The 17,410-nt window shown below is 35.2% G+C and overlaps 1 protein-coding gene across 1 annotated transcript in view; it reads left to right on the plus strand.

Moving 5' to 3' along the window:
• The window catches only part of SLC2A2 (solute carrier family 2 member 2), a 438,812-nt gene extending 422,646 nt beyond the window's left edge, over window positions 1-16,166 (plus strand). The window contains exon 11 of the mRNA XM_044070056.1: window positions 13,403-16,166. Within this exon, the coding sequence (XP_043925991.1) occupies window positions 13,403-13,606 (204 nt within the window). The 3' untranslated portion in view covers window positions 13,607-16,166. The remainder of the gene's footprint in view (window positions 1-13,402) is intronic.
• Window positions 16,167-17,410: the final 1,244 nt, after the last annotated feature.

Genomic DNA, 17,410 nt, shown 5'->3' on the forward strand with positions numbered 1-17,410 from the left:
TCTGTGGAAGAAACAATGACAATTCAATACTAGTTCTACTTGAATTAGGAAACTTGTTCTTAAGGGTAGGCAATCCATATGACAAAAATACCTTTTCTATCATTACATCTGCTCTTTTGGGGAAAAGATTAATAGTGTTCTTCCAATGCCTTATAGCTAGTTGGAGACTGGCATAATGGTTATTGTAGTTACCTTACTGACACAAGGTGCAGGGTTTGATTCTTATATGTAATAATTGATTTAAAATGACACAAGGTAGCATTCTCACATTTGGTGCTCAAAGTTCATAAGGCTGTAGGTTCTGTTTCATAGCTTATAAATGCCTGGCCCTCAATGTCCTGTTTGGATACAGAACATCATTATCCTGTTGGGGAAAACTTGGCTAGGCTTAGAAAGCCCCCTTGGGTTGTTAGACTAGTCACAGTCTTTCAATCTATGAAAAGTCATCTTTAGACACAAACCTAGTTCTAATAAAAATGCAGTTCTTGGATGCACATCAAAAGGTTATAATAATGAAAAATTACTGCAACTTTCTAATCTGTTTTCAAAATGCAACTTAGTTTATACCTTTTGCAGGACTCACAAAGATTATCTCTGCTTTCACTAATTGGCCAACAAGGTTTATTTAATTAGCACAACAGGGAGTCACTGCTCAGAGAAATGTTTCATTTGTGGCTAATCACCATGTCCTTGAATTGAGCACTGCGTTCCCATGCCTGACTGCATTAATGTTCTCCCTATCTACCCAATACATCACAGTAAAATAGACACCCCCAACATGGACATAGACACACACACACACACACACACACACACACACACACACACACACACACACACACACACACATACTCACAGACATTTCAACACAGATGCTGTCAGACATTCACACAGCAAACAGACATCCATATCTAAGCATCCACAAACAAGCTCCTATAAACTCATTCACACAGAAACACTCAGACACACACACACACACACACACACACACACACACACACACACACACACACACACACACACACACACACACACACACACTTTAAAACACTGATGCACCATCCCACAGACATTTCAACACATATACTGTCAGACATTCACACAGCACACAGACATGCACATCTAAGCATCCACAAACAAGCTCCCATAAACTCATTCACACAGAGACACTCAGACACACACACACACACACACACACACACACACACACACACACACACACACACACACACACACACACACACACACACACACACACACACACACACACACACACACACACACAGACACACACACACACACACACACACACTCAGCCTACCATACATAGCCAGCCTTAGACATAGGCCATATAGGTGGCCGCCTAGGGCGCCGGTCTAGCAGGGGTGCTTTTCCAGTATTTATTTGATGTAGGTAGACCAGGATGGGGACACTGGGTGGTGTGGGGGGACACCGTAGAGCCCTTTTGCCTAGGGCACCAGTTGATCTAAGGCTGCTCCTGCTACCATACCTACCTGTTGTAGTGCAAATTCCCAAACCTAACAGATAGGCACACACATTCATCAATTCAGCCACATTCATACCCCTACAGACACACACAGAGACATAAAAACACAGACACACAGAAATATATACGTACACACACTCACTCACGGGTCTACCATATTCATGGTCATAGTATGTGACATTTGACTCTTCATCTCTTGTGATTACTTGATCTCCTTTCATTCATAAAAAATTATCTTTCTGCTGTGCATGTGTTCTGTTAACACCAATGCTCATACCAGTATACACAATAGCCCTGATATCATTACTCCACCCCTCTCCTAACATAGAAAGATGAGAGTGAATAGTGGACATCATGACCTCAAAAATGTTATCGCAACAAGAACATCTCTAACAATAGTTATAAAAGTAACAGCCATTTTCTGCATAAACTATAAATATTCCATGAGCAACTCAAAGAAAAGAAAGACTTTCTATATTACACTATGAATCTTAATCTTCTTCTTCTTCTTCTTTCGGCTGCTCTCGTTAGGGGTTGCCACAGCGGATCATCTGTTTCCATTTCTTCCTGTCCTCTGCATCTTGCTCTGTCACACCAATCACCTGCATACCTTATCTTAGGCCTTCCTCTTTTCCTTTTACCTGGCAGCTTCATCCTTAGCATCTTTTTCCCAATTTACTCTGCATGCCTCCTCATCACATGTCCGAACCAACGTAATCTTGCCTCTCTGGCTTTGTCTCCAGACCTTCCAACCTGGGCTGACCCTCTAATATACTTATTCCTAATCCTGTCCACCCTTGTCACACCCAGTGCAAATCTTAACATCTTTAACTCTGCCACGTCCAGCTCTGACTCCTCCCTTTTGTCAATGCCACTGCCTCCAACCCATATAACATAGCTGGTCTCACTACCCTCTTGTAGACCTTCCCTTTCACTCTTACGGGTACTCATCTGTCACAAATCACTCCTGACACTCTTCTCCACCCACTCCATCCTGCCTGTACTCTCTTCTTCACCTCTCTTCCACATTCTCCATTACTCTGAACTGTTGATCCCAAGTATTTAAACTCATCCACCTTGCCACCTCTACTCCCTGCATCCTCACCATTCCTCTATCCTCCTTCTCATTCACACACATATATTCTGTCTTAGTCCTGCTGACCTTCATTCCGCTTCTCTCTATAGCATATCTCCACCTCTCCAGGGTCTCCTCCACCTCTTCTCTACTCTCACTACAGATCACAATGTCACCTGCAAACGTAGTCCACGAGGACTCCTGTCTGATCTCGTCTGTCAACCTGTCCATCACCATTGCAAATAAGAAAGGGCTCAGAGCTGATCCTTGATGTAATCTTACCTTCACCTTAAACGCATCTCTCACTCCTACCACAGACCTCAGCGCTGTCACACTATCCTTGTACATATCCTGTACCACTCTTACATACTTCTCTGACACTCCTGACTTCCTCATACACTGTGAATATTAATATGTTAGAGTATTCAGTGCATGAACATTTGCACTACATTTGGGCTTACTGATCTGAAGGAAACCAGTAGGCCAAAATAACAGGGAAATGTTTAAGTCAATAAGGATTTAGTACAGATAACACTTAATACTTAGCAGTCTAAAAGCAGAGAAGGTAATAGACTTGCCTGGTTTACATAAAGTGCAATTATTACAATCTAATAGAATTCTATCTTTCCCTTGCATACTCTACTCACTGAATAAACTGTAGAGTCAGTGCCAGTGTAGTGTACAGTATCAGTGGTGCACCAGGTAGCTTAGTTACCTTTGGTGCAAAAAGCTCTGGGTTTTATTCCCACACCAGGTTGGCTGACTGCAATGCAGCATAAGGGGGTGCTGTCCTTCAAATGAGATGTTAAACTAAGGTTGCATCTGCTTGAGTTGGTGGTAGCTCAGGTGGATGTAAAGGATCTCTTAGCACCTATTGAAAAGAGTGGGAGTCTTTTATTTATATACAGAAACTCTTATTTACATATTTACATATTTACAGATATTTATTCCGTGGTGGTGCAGCGGTAGAATTGTTGCCTCACAGCAAGTGGCTCTCCCATTCGATTCTCAGCTGGAGTGCGGGGAGTGCCTTCTGTGCAGAGTCTACATGTCCTCCCCATGGTTGGGTGTGCATTCGAAAGACATACGTAAATGGGCGTGCCTTTGTTGAAGGTTGAACGTCAAGCTGGCACCTCGGCGTTCGTGAAAATCTACTGCCAATAATTAGCAGACACCACTGTGGCAACCCCTAACCGTGAAAAGCCGAAAGACAACAACAACATATTTACAGATATTTACAATTGTACAAATATCTGTTTACACATATTCATAATTTCCTTTACAATCATACTAAATTTTCATCCCAATTAGATCCTCACTTCTTTTTCCATAACCATCTGATTTTACTTGATATTGTTGATAAAATCCACTTACCACTAAACATAATTTCATTTATTCTCAATTTCATACAACACATATAACATAAAATAACTTTTTATCTATTCTTTTAACATGTTTTTTACTTTTATTCTTATAATATCCATATTTAATCATATCAATTTTTATTTTAGCCACTTCTTTTACATCTTCAAAAATCTTCTTTACATAGTTTTCCCCATAACATTTTTACTCCTATACATTTCAAATACACAGGTTCCATAGTTTCTTCTTCTTGACAACACAGACATATTATATCACTTTTCTTTTTATATGGCATATTTCCTTTTACTGGCAATTATCTGTTACCAATCTCCGCAAAAAAAAAAAAAAAAAAAAAAAAAACGTAACATTCTACTTTCTGATTAAACCATTTGCTTCTCATTTTTATATGTTTAATTTTTATCTGTTAGATTTTTCCCATGATTTTACATAGTAATGCTTTAGCATTACATTCTTATACCATACTTTTCCATTTTTTCTATGTCGTTAATTTTTATTTTTCACAAAAATATTTTTCTTAGTAACATTTTATTTTATTTATAGAGTCTTTTTTCCATTTTACTATGTTTATCATACCCCAACTTTTATCATACTTAAATGTACAACTAATCTCTCGTGTTTGTCATTCATCAGCTTTAACACTTACTTAATGGAGCAGCATATACCACTGGGTTAATTAGCCATAAACCTCCTCCTTATTTATTTACATACAAAACTCCTCTTTTGACTGGGTTTAATCTAGAGCCCCATATAAATGAAAACAAATATCTGCAATAATTCCTTTTCAAATGCTGTTTGCAACATAAATACACTTGCTAAGTATGCTTTTTTCCCCATTAGTACTGAATTTATCAAGCAAGCCATTTTTTCTGAATGATAATTTATATGTTCTCCAGGAAAGACAGGCTTGTTTCATTGTTTCTATTTTTCCCATATAATTCTACTTACATCTTTATTCCCAAATATTATATCTAACACAAAAATTTCATTCATTGTAAAATATATACCCCCATCTTTACTACATCACCTAAACCTTTGCTTTTCTCTTTATTTAAAGTAATCCCTATACCTTTAGACACTCACTTGTGCAAATTATTACTTCTTTTATCCACTTGTTTTTGCAATTATTATAATGTCATCTGCATATGTTAACAGAACTGGAATTCTTAACCTGTCAGGCATTATATATCCCACCTCCTTTATTTTGTTATTTATTTCACAAACTGTCTCATTCATAAATAATGCAAAGAGTATACAACTCATTGAACATCCCTGTCTTACACCACTCTTCATATGTACCTCTTGGCTTAACCAGCAATTTACAAGTATTTTTAGTTTATTACTATATACCAACATACATAATTTCCTGACTTTCTCACTTATATTGTATTCTTTAATTATTGCCAATAAGATTTCATGTCCAGTTGTAAATGCCACATTAAGTTCTCCTGTTATGATTTTTGCTTCTTATTTTCTACCCACAATTTCTCTAATTTTCTTTAATATTTCTTGGCCATCTTTCTCCTTTATACTATATATAATATCTGCCATAACATTTCCATTTTAGTTTCAAATCTCTTTTGTATTGTTTTCATAAAAATCTTATAATCATTATTATTCAGTACTATTGGTCTCCAGTTTTTAATTGTCTTCTAACTTCCTTATTCCATATGAATTTAAGTATTCCACTGCATAATTCTTTATACATAAAACCTTCATTTAACCATTCATTCAAAATCTTTTAAAATATTTTGTTGCTAATCCTTTACATTTTTATACAATTCATACCATATTCCATTTGGTCCTACAGCCAAATCTATATTTACTTGTCCTAATACTTTATCTAGCTCATTTCAAGAAATCTCTTTTTCCAACTCTTTATACTCTTTATCTATTAATTGTTTTACTTTCCATGTTTTATTCACTACCTTCATTTTTCTTTCAACGCTTTTTGTATGTATTGTACTACACTATTCATAATCTTTTCTTGAGTTCTTTCTATTTCCTATTTTACATGTTTTATTTCTCTCATTACAGTACCATCTTCCTTTACTAATCTGCTTAAGTAACTCGATACTTCTTTTCTTTTTCCTTGAAAAAAATGTCTTTGTTTATGTAATAGTTCTTGTATTTTTTCATGATTTCTTTCATATAATTCTTTTTCTTTGTCAAAGTACTTTCTATCATCAAGTTGTAAATCTTCCAATGCATCATTATATGTTCTTTTATATTTTTCTCACATCATATTGCCACTGTAAACAAACTATTTTTATATTTTTCCTTTAATCTTATCCTCCATTCAAACAATTTTTATAAAATGTTCTCATAGTAATATGATCTTTCCATAACTGTATTACTAATTTCTCTCCTTCTTCATTCCACATTTTCTTGTTTATTATTTTTATTCATTTGCCTATTTTTATATATTCCTTGTTTTTCTTTATCTCTAGACATATTGCAAGATGATCAGAAAATCCTGTTTCACCTACCTCCCCTTCTCCTATAACTAAACTTTTTGATGCTATAAATTAATCTATTTCAGTTCTATGCATACCCCTTTTGTAAGTCCATGAATTTTTGTCACAAAGTTTTAACTTACCACTTCTTATAAATTCTAATGTTTTTCTTTCTTTTTGCACTTGCCTGTTAAATCACAATTAAAGTATCATTATTATGATATATATTCATGTTTATCACTACATAGTCTACAATCTGATGAAATAAGGTTTCCTTTTCTTTACAATTAGTATAAACATATCATGTTATAAATTCTATATACTTGTTCTTTCCATTTTAAATCTACAATGGTTAATCTTCCCATTTTTGCTGAAGTTACATCTAATATCTTTGCTGTATATGGCTATTCCAGAACATTTCTCATTTCCCAAATTCCATATTATTTTTCCTCCTCATAGGTTCTCTGTTTGTAATTTTTCTTCATTTGTTATGAGAATGACATCTTTGGACCTGGATACCATACCCTTGCTTATCAGTTGTGCAACACAGAATGATTTCCTTACTACTGTAGACACATGTTAGCCAAAGGCTAAGATGCTGTCTACACATGCTTCCAAATACCCGACTACTGGGTCACTCTTGGGGTGTGTTAATAATGTAGTAATCTGTGAGGCTGGCTGCTGTACAGAACAAAAACATTTACTATTACACACTTCCTTAAATTGAGTTTAAGACTGTGACTCTGGCACCAGTTATTAGTCTGTGTCAAGCCTTCTTGGAGGGTATTTGTGTTTTGAGGGGATTCAAAGATAGCATGTAATTTGCAATTATCTGCAAACGTGCTTAGTCAGAGGCCTTTGACTTTAAACTTTACTTCAAAGAAGTAGATCCCAAACAGGAGCAGCACCAGCACTGAGTTCTGAGGCACTCCATTAGTGACCAGCCTTTTTGTGGTGGTAGACACCCCATACTAACTTCTTGGGTCCAGTCTGTGAGACAGGTGGCTACCCTATGGTTGATGTAGGGGGTTAATACCTAGTTCAGTGAGCTTATTTACAATGCCCAAGTGGGGTATTGTGTCAAATGCTTTGGCCAGGTTGAGGTAGGCAGTGTGCAACATCTTGCCCTCATCCTGTGCTTTGGTGAACTTCTCAAAGAAGTGCAACAGGTTGAGTAAGCATAACCTGTCCTTGATGAAACCAAACTGAGATGGATCATTTGCATGTATGTTTTCTGTGTCATCATTTAACATATCCATGATTATTCTTTCCATGACTTTACTTATTAGACTAGTCAGGCTTATGGGTCTGCAGTTCTCCAGTACCATGGATGGCCCACCCTTGTGCAGTGGGCTAACCATTGCAGTCTTGCATTCATTCAGAATGAGGCATACTTGGAGGCCGTGGATTGATATTAATTCTACTGAGCCTGCTAGTTCATGTGTCATGCCATTAAGGAGGCTTCCTGAGATATTATCAGGGCCCATCGATGCAGTGTTCTTGACCTTGAACAGGGCTACCTAGTGATAGTTGAGGAGATATGGTGGTGGATACTTCCTGAAGGGTGTTAGTGGGAGAGGGGGGTAAAACTGGGCTAAATTTGTTGGTCAGTAGATTTAGTATATCTTCCACCTCAGTACAGGTGGCTCCATTTACAGTTAATTCAGCATATGTTTTGTGTGTTGCCATTGAAGTTCTTTCTCTGTTTGCTGTATACAGTGTAAAAGTCTTGGCATGGGCACAATTTAGTTTCTACCCATTCCATTTCTAAAGCTGTGCTGGGTTATTCATAGTCCTTTGAAAATGATGGTAATTGGAATTGTAAACCTGCAAATCTGGAAGAACTTTATGAGTGTCTTTTGTGGTATGGTCTTCTATGGTATGAAATATTGTTATCTGTCCTCTCCTCCAGATTATTAAGAGGGGTGTGTAGGCTATCCAATCTTAGTCCCACAGAGATTGCTTGTAAATCATCATCATTTTTATAAATGAAATTAGTTATCTGACTAATCTTCTTATCATTTTTACAAGTGAAATAAATTTCAATAATCCTCCATACACTTTGTTGTGTGTTTGTGCCATTTCACTATTCTATATTTCCTGCTATTAATTATAATTCGCTCCTTTGCTGCATAGGTGTGCAGTGCCATTAACACACGATTTAGTCTCTTCAGATCCTCATAGGATGGTCAACTCTGTGGATTCTTTCTGGGTTTACATGTGTCAAGACTCTAGTAATAAATGATTGCAAGTCATTATCAGGTATGTTGCCAAGGACTCCAGAATGAAAATATTTTTCTATGAGACCTATTCTCCAGATCTTCAATTTTCTTCTGCTGAATAAACTACTATCCCAGAACTTTAACATTTTCATATAGTTGATTTCGAGACTCATATTACAATTATGTGGCCACTTCACTCAATCCTCCCTTCCCTGACACCAGCACTAGCAGGCACTGTAGCTGATAAGTGAACTCAGATCACCTGGGTCATAGTGAGGACTTAATACTTCTACATAGATCTATTTTGGCTTTTTTTTTCAGCTGTGATCTATTTTTTAAGCATTTTTTCTCCAAGATCTAATCTTTGTTCTAACTGTATAATTGATCTATGGGAATTCTTTGTAGTAGAAGTAGTATACCCTTTTCTTTGTGTCTTCATCTGTCCACATTATTTTTTCTTTGCCTATTGTTTAACATTTTAGTTTAGGAAGAGGGCCTATCTAAATGTAAAACAACACCAACAAATACAAAACAAATCATGGAATATCACCCTTTTACTACAATGGAAAAAAACAGTAAAATATAATACGAACCCAGAATTCACATATTACCAACCAACATGGCAACCACCAACAAAATCAAATTCAAATTAACAAAGAAGTAAAACAATAAGAAAACAATTTGATTGTCTTATTACACAAATGATGTGTTTTCATTTTAATGGGGAATTTTATTCAAGTGCTTTATTTCCACTTTTTATGCATTTACACATTTTTGGTGGTGTGGCGCCCATGCCTTGGCCCAGCAATCAGGGTACATCAATCCTCACCACTAACATGAGAGAGGGCATCTCATATATGAGGAAAGGATAACAAATACATGCAGTAAAGTGCAATTTCCCTTAAGACCACACAGACATCACAGTCAGTCTAGGGCTGGTCACTCCCTTGTTCCCCCGGTCCCCAATAAGACTCCCCCTGGCACAGCTATAGGGTCCAGATATCAGCCTAGCGGGCAAGCTAAAATGTCCAGTACCCTCTCTGTCCAACCAGTGCTTCACATCCCTGCCCAAGTAGATGACACACACACTTTGAGATAAGAATTTACACAACCACACAGACACTTCTGGGAAAGGCTGGCACAGGTTCTCCAGCTGTGCATCTTTTACTCAGACTATATGGTAGTACCAGCTGCCACCACCCACTAATAATTATCAGCTATTAAAAGGCCCTTAAAAGAGTGTCCAATTATTGCTGTGCAATGTTATTATCCAATTGGTAAGTGTGACTAATCAGTCAAAGCTTATTTGGAGTGACCTGGAGAGTAAACTCTATAAATATGCAATGTACTCTAGAGCTTAAATTATCTCTACACAAAACAGCCACAGTTAAAAGCTTTTAAAATATTTAATAATAAATAATTAAAACCACAAGACAATACTACTACACAGTGTTAGTCAAAAGAGTTCCGAGATCACACAGAAATACATAAAATAAATCAGTAGTACAGTTCTGACATCACAGAAAAAACACTTAGTCTAAACTTTCTAGTTTCTAGCTCTCTAAAAGAAAACACAAGTCTAAGATAACTTACATAAGACAACAGGCAGAGTGCTGATGAGTTGAATATCAAGACAAAAATGCTTAATAATCTCTGGTACTCACTGTTTAAATTGAAACTACAGTTCTGCTAAACATTACATCAACTTTTACACCTTCCTGGTGTTCCCAGTCTGACAGAAACTGCATTTAAATTAATTATTTTACACTTAGAGCAATAAAGGACATTTCCACATGTAAATTCTTTTTTTTTTCAAAACAGGTTTATTGTTTTAACATATAAGAGAAATATCATAACAATTTTATACAAGTAATTAAAAATAGGTATTATTATAATATTCAACAAAACAACTAAAGTATTTACAAAGACATCCACTACAATCAGATCAATTAATTAAACTAAAATACCATGCTATTGAAATTAAAATTTTTTTAACAAATTTTGTAAATTATCCCATACAATAAAATAAGATGTTTTTCTATTAGTTCTAGTCCTAATTGTGTTTATTTCCATATGACACACTATATTCATAACATTTTTAAATTAATTGAATCCACATGTAAATTCTGGTCATTAACTTTAGCCTTAAAACAATAGGCAGGAAACATTCATCTAGCCGGACTGGAGCCAACTTGTAAAACATCCAAGGCAGTGATGAAATAATTTTAATTTCAAAGGACCAACAAGAAATGCTTGACTTAGCTTTCTTTACAGCAGATGGCAATGTTGCCACATTGTTTTAAGTTCAGCATTCATATTTACAAATGATAAAATTATCTGCACAATTCTATCTGGCTAGGCTGGCAACCTTCACCCATCTCTACCAGTCTTCACAGGTGGTATATAAAATTATGTTATTTTTAATCAAAATATCTTCAGTAGAATGTAGATTTTTGCTCTAAATTTATTGATGAGATTTCTTTGTATATGAAACTGCACAATATCATTTTCCTATTTATTTTACAAAAAGTAGCAGAGATTTATATTGGTTATCTTTTAACATCACATTAATGCAAACACTGAAATATTTTACAATATGAGTGCAATAGAATTTGTGCTATATTGTACTAGAATGGAAATATGTCTAATAATTTTTGACAGTGGATAGTGCAAGTCCTAACCATCTTAAGTCTGTTTCATTTGGAATTTTTTTTTTTGAGTTATAAAAAATCTGTTCAAGGTGTGAGGATTTTTTTACAGACTTGAATAAATACAGTAGAATGCTTGCAAAGAAGAAGTTAATAAAGTCAAAGGTGTTATAATAACTACATCTGCATGCCTGCAATTTCTGTTATGTAGAGCTATTGTGAGATAGGAAATAGTGAAATGAAGGAAGGAAGTTAATAAGCCTGAAGGTATATTTTTTGTGATCAGTGGTGCAACTTTATGGATACCATGGCATACATGTCCAACAGCTTCTTTGTTCAGTAATTCTGAACAAAGACAAAATAATTTGGGGGGGGGGGCAAAGGCTCAAAATCAAAAACAATTTTTAAATATTCACTTAGAAAGTTAACAGAATAACATGTTTTGTATCAATGTGGATGCTCTGAACGCTAAGTAATCATCAGTACCTTACCAGAAAATCAAAATTGTACAAGGGACATGGTAAAGATAAAATTAAGACTGCCCTGCAAAATCTGGGACATTTGGGAGATATGTTAGCCAATTTTATATATTGTTGTTAAATCTGCTGATGAAAGCATGATTTAGTAATTTTCTGAGCCATCAGGACAGATTTGGTAAGACTTTTTCAGACAAATGTGCACATGTGCATGGTGGAAATCCCTTGTGCGACTGTGATGCATAGATAAGTAGGGGAACACTAGCACAGCCAGGTCTGTCAGTGCAGTGTTAAGTTCAGAGATTTAGTGAATAGATACTAAAAAGGAATTTTCTGGAGGGGTTTTATTGTGTCTCTCAGTCAGAGATTCTCACTGTCACACTAATTGTCAGTCCCACTAGCCAATTAACTCTCATTGTCACACTAATTGTCAGTCCCACTAGCCAATTAACTCTCATTGTCACACTAATTGTCAGTCCCACTAGCCAATTAACACTGGTCAGAAGAATCACTCTGATTCCCAAGGATAATTTTAAAAGATTTTATTAGGGATTTGCTTGGTGTCTTATTGGTGGATTTGAATTAAATTTATATGTAATATTTCTGCTTGGAATATGTATACCGTTTTGAAGCTTTTCAGTAGAGGTGCTAGGAAGCAGTAAAATAGGTTGAACTATTCACCTTGCAACTATGCTTCTCTCATGCACATTTCTTAAGTAATTTTAATTAGTATAACCATAGAGGATGAGTAAAATCTGAAAGAGTTGTTTGATTAGGCAATCCAACAATGAAACAGAAGGGGGTGGGGTTAGATGTTTATGTGTCCTCCTCTGATTAGAGTATGCAATACATATCTCCAATTTGCAATGGAAGTATTCATTGCTTAAATGCTTTTAACTGAAATGCAGTGCCTGTGAGATGCAACTTCATATTTACAGCCTAAGAAAGGAAGCATTGCAGGATATGTTAAAACAATGAAATACCTCATCACAATTCTCAGGGTCCAAATGCATAAACACATTCAAAAAAGCAATGTACAAGAACATTAGGGCACAGTTTGAAAATATACTGTGAATGGCTCAAGGTAGGTAATAGGAAACATGTTTATGGATGTGGTGATGGTTTATTGAAACAGCCCAATTGAGAAGTTAGCAGCATCAAAAATAGTGTTGGAATTCAGAATTTCATGGGACATATGTAAGGCAGTTCTTACACTGGGTGGGAAAAAAGAAATAAGCTATTGGTTAAGTAGGATTTGCTCAATCAGGCTATACCAGAATGAGCAGCATATAGGAGCCAGGAGGGTCTTATCTGCTGCCAAAGTACATATTTTACTTAAGCAATAATTTATAATATGGTCAGTTTTAATACATGATTAATGTGAGTGTTGAAGAAAAAGACAAAGAAATGTGTGAAAGCTTGCCTAGCTACTTATTTGTAAGGCCTAGTACTCATTGCTGAAACATCCAACTGCACTTAATGTTCACAGAATTCATATATTAACACACACCTGACAGTCAAAAGTAAAATAAATGTCAGTTCAAAATAATGGTTTGCAGCTTTTCAAATGTTGATTACTATGCCTAATAGAATATTACACTGTATAATTAATATGCATTTTTTCCTTCCTTTCCACAGGAGCTGTGTGGGCCTTATGTCTTTATCATATTTGCTGTGTTGCTGCTCGGCTTCACTATATTTACATATTTTAAAGTACCAGAAACAAAAGGAAAGACTTTTGAAGAAATTGCAGCAGAATTCAAACGCAAAAAGCATTTTTCTACTATAGTCTCCAAAACTGAGACTGAAATGGAGTACCTTGGAGGAAGTACAGATGCTTAACAGACTCAGAGCACAACAAAGTGACTTTCAAAATTGTCATCTGATTATGCTACAAGTGATTTTTTTTGAACTGGGCATCTCTGATACAGTCAGTGAAGGTGAGAAAGTACAGTGTGTGTTATATTGATCTGATTACTGAGAGAGAGAGAGAGAGAGAGAGAGAACCTCTGCTAAGGATTCAAGCAAGTGGAACCAGGATCACTTTGTAGCTGAAAATGCAGTATTTTACATCATATTTTAATGTTCTTGTTTTTAAGACCAACATTAACAAAAGACGCATGTGGGTCCAACTATCTTAATACTAAGTTTGTATAAAAGATTCCTCTTTTAAAATAAGTCTAACAGATTGCAACCATTAACAGATTTGTATGGTTACTTACCCATTCGTGCACACAGTTATCTGCTACTTTAAAAATAACATTTTTGAATTACCACAATTGTGTCAGCATTAAAAAGTAATGCTGTTGTTTGATGCCATGCCAGTTGCGTATGCAGTCATTACTCCATAAGAAGTGCACCCCCACAAAAATGTAGAAGAGAAACTGTTCTCCTTTTCTGAAAATAAGATCTTTGCAACTCAATTGGCACCATGGAGAAAATGAGGGATGATGCATTCTGAGGCTGCATTATAATTAGGGAAATGCTAGAGAAACTAGTTTACATTGTAATGGCAACAGAACAGTAACTGTATATGTGCAGTAAGATTGGACAAAACCAAAGGATAAGCCATCTGCAGGCACTGGGTAACTATAAATGTACATCTGCATATAGACTGTTCGATGTCTTATACAGCAAGGCTGACTACATTGCATTTTCAGAGTCTTCAATATATATATAATGGCAGTAGAAAACCCATTGATGTGGGAAAAAGTAAGGTAAAAGTTTCAGCATGGGTTTTTTTCCTCCATGCCAAGACTTTTGTGCAGTACATGTTTTATACAGTACATGTTCTTTTTAATAGATAGGCATCCATGGACTGATGCAGGCTATGTGGTAAAACAGAAGCTCTTAGCATTTCTAAACAACTCTGAAAAAGTTATGAATTCAAAGTATGAGTAAGTAAAAATTATTTCTGTGTCACAGTATTAGCTGTTATTACCAATACTGACAGCAGCCACACACGTCATGATAAAGTACACAATAGTTAGCAGGAGGAAAAAAAAGTTTATTTTTGTGTCAGTTGTATTTCACATAATCATGTCAATTATTTATTACGCAGTAAAAGAATTTCAACCAGTTGAAACAAAGTTTACAGTATATTCAATGAAACAGGATATAAAGCCTCATTTGCATATTCCCTTTTCAAAGATCCCTTTGCTGTCCTCTCAGCTGTACCTGTTTTGATGATATGTTCCTACCTTCGGCCATGATGTACCCCTTCTCACCATATTCTAAGTAACTGTACCTGTTTTGGAGTTATGTTCCTACTTTTAGTCATGATTTACCCATTCTCACATTTTTCTGAGTAACTGCACCTATTTTGGAGGTATGTTCCAAAGTTCAGGCATGATTTAGCTCCCTTCCCATGATTTTCGGAATAACTGCACCTATTTTGCAGGTATTTTTCTATTATCAGGCTTGACATACCCTTTCACACAAATTTCCCTCTCCCTCCACATCACACATGATTTTGAATACATATGAAACCAGAGCAGATGACCAATATATTGATAGCACGAATAATTTAAAGAAAGAGGGCTAACTTATTCTTTATCCCCTTTTTTGGAAGCAAAAATAATTGACTTAGTGATGCATATTTTTAAAGTCTGTAGATTTTATACTGTCTTTAATAATATACTTAGATGTTTGCATTATTTTATTACTCATTTTTTAAATGTGTTTATGACTAGTATTGTACAATCCTGCTGGAAGTGGCAGAAATTATAAGATATTTGATATGCACATTGTATCCTACGTAGGTGTTCATTTTTATTTGTTATTACTATTTTGGGTGGGGGCTACATGTACCTACTTTTCAAGGGTCTATGTATCTATTTGTAATGTCTGCAAGTTGAGAAGTATGTTCCTTCTGTTTATATGTCGTAAAAGGGAATATCTGCACAGTGTGTTTGCAATTTACCTGTTTTATTTATGTTCTTATCATCTCAGTCAGTTTTACACAGTGTATTATATAGTTTCTAAATTAACTCAGCCATTGTTAACCTTGTTTGTCTTTCCTTTGTCTGATGTATAAAAATGCCTCTTTTTCAGTATTCTTAGTATATATTTATATGTGTTCTACAAGTATCATTCTGATGGATGTACTCTATAAAACTCCCTTATTGTCTGTCACTTTTGTGTATCTTTTATTAATCATTTTTGAAGGTTTCCTTTTGAACTGCCTTATTTCTGTATGCCCTAGGGATTCTTCTGAGAAGTACAAGATGTAACAGGTGTGTGCATGCAGAAAAATAAAATGCCATTAGTTTTTCTTTTCCGGCATTCCCCTTAACATATATTATTTGACAAGGTGGTCTAGCTAAAACAGCAGTTGAAGAAATAATGTCACCTATACAAATGTATAACTTTTTATTTTAAAATAAATAATATTTGTATCTTTTCTTGTGAGACTGTGCTTTGTATATACCAGAAAAGACATGGAATAACTCTAAGTTTGCTGCTTCAAAGTCAGTTCTGTTATTACCAGAAAAGAATGGAATAAATGACCTTTACATTAATTGAAGTAGTTACCTAGCTACATTCAGGACTAACCTAAACAATCGGTTGGGCTTTCACAAGTTCTTCCTAGGCCCTTCTTGAGTGTGCATCTTTGAGGCGGAAGTTTCACTCTCGATGCTGGGTGTTATGGCTAGGCTTCAACTGATCTGATGACTGACTGCATAGTATCAATTTATGAATGTAGGAACCAATATGATAGCACCAGCCTAGTAGTTAAAAAGTGAATTCCACTGAGAAAAAAATGCTGTAATTTATAGTGATAACTAGTAAACAGAAAATGCCAAAAGTCAGATACGTTAAGGGTATTCAGTAATATTCAAGGTTTATTCAAGAAAGTCAGCACCACAAATCTTTCAGGCAGATGCTTGTCTTCAGTGTGTATACAATAAAATTAAATTCACATCTCTATTTAAATAGTTCAAATTAAAAGCATGTGACATAGCCCCAATCAGAAAACACATTCAATTAACTAATTAATTTGTTTTAAAATAGATTAAAAATCAATTAAAATATAAAAAAATTAATAAATAAACATGCATATTAAGTCCATAATGTTTCTACTACATTTATAGTAACAATATTATAGTGAGGGATAGTTAAAAAAATGGATCAGTGCAAGCAGATCATAGCTTTTGCATAGGATGCACTTAAATCATGTAAGTGATTTTTAATAAAACAAAGGGAAATGAATGAAGCATCTAAAATATTTATAGTACGAGTTCACTATTTCCTGTGCTTTTAAAATCTTACATTAACATTTGGCAATACATTTATTTATTTACGTTTGTACTTGCAAAGATTTTTTAAGAAAGACAGGAACTGTGTTAGGTAATATGTACATGTTTTGAATGTCTTTGTCAGTCTATCAGAAAATATCTTCTGTGTACAAATGAGGACAGGAAAGGATAAAATGATAACGCTTTGACTTAGGGAAGAATGTAGTATTAATAATCCAATGAATAAAAAAGCTAAAATGACCACCGCAGCTGAATAATCTAATTCCGTTGAGAATTAAAAGTTGATTTATCAAGTACTGAACAATGTATAAGCGCTTTCATGTAGCAAAATCTACGCTTCATCAGATCCTTAAAATGCTTCAAAAATAACTGCATTTATATATACATC

The sequence above is a fragment of the Protopterus annectens genome, chromosome 4.part1 (genome assembly GCF_019279795.1).
Source record: "Protopterus annectens isolate FY-2018-M chromosome 4.part1, PAN1.0, whole genome shotgun sequence".
Classification (NCBI taxonomy): Eukaryota; Metazoa; Chordata; order Ceratodontiformes; family Protopteridae; genus Protopterus; species Protopterus annectens.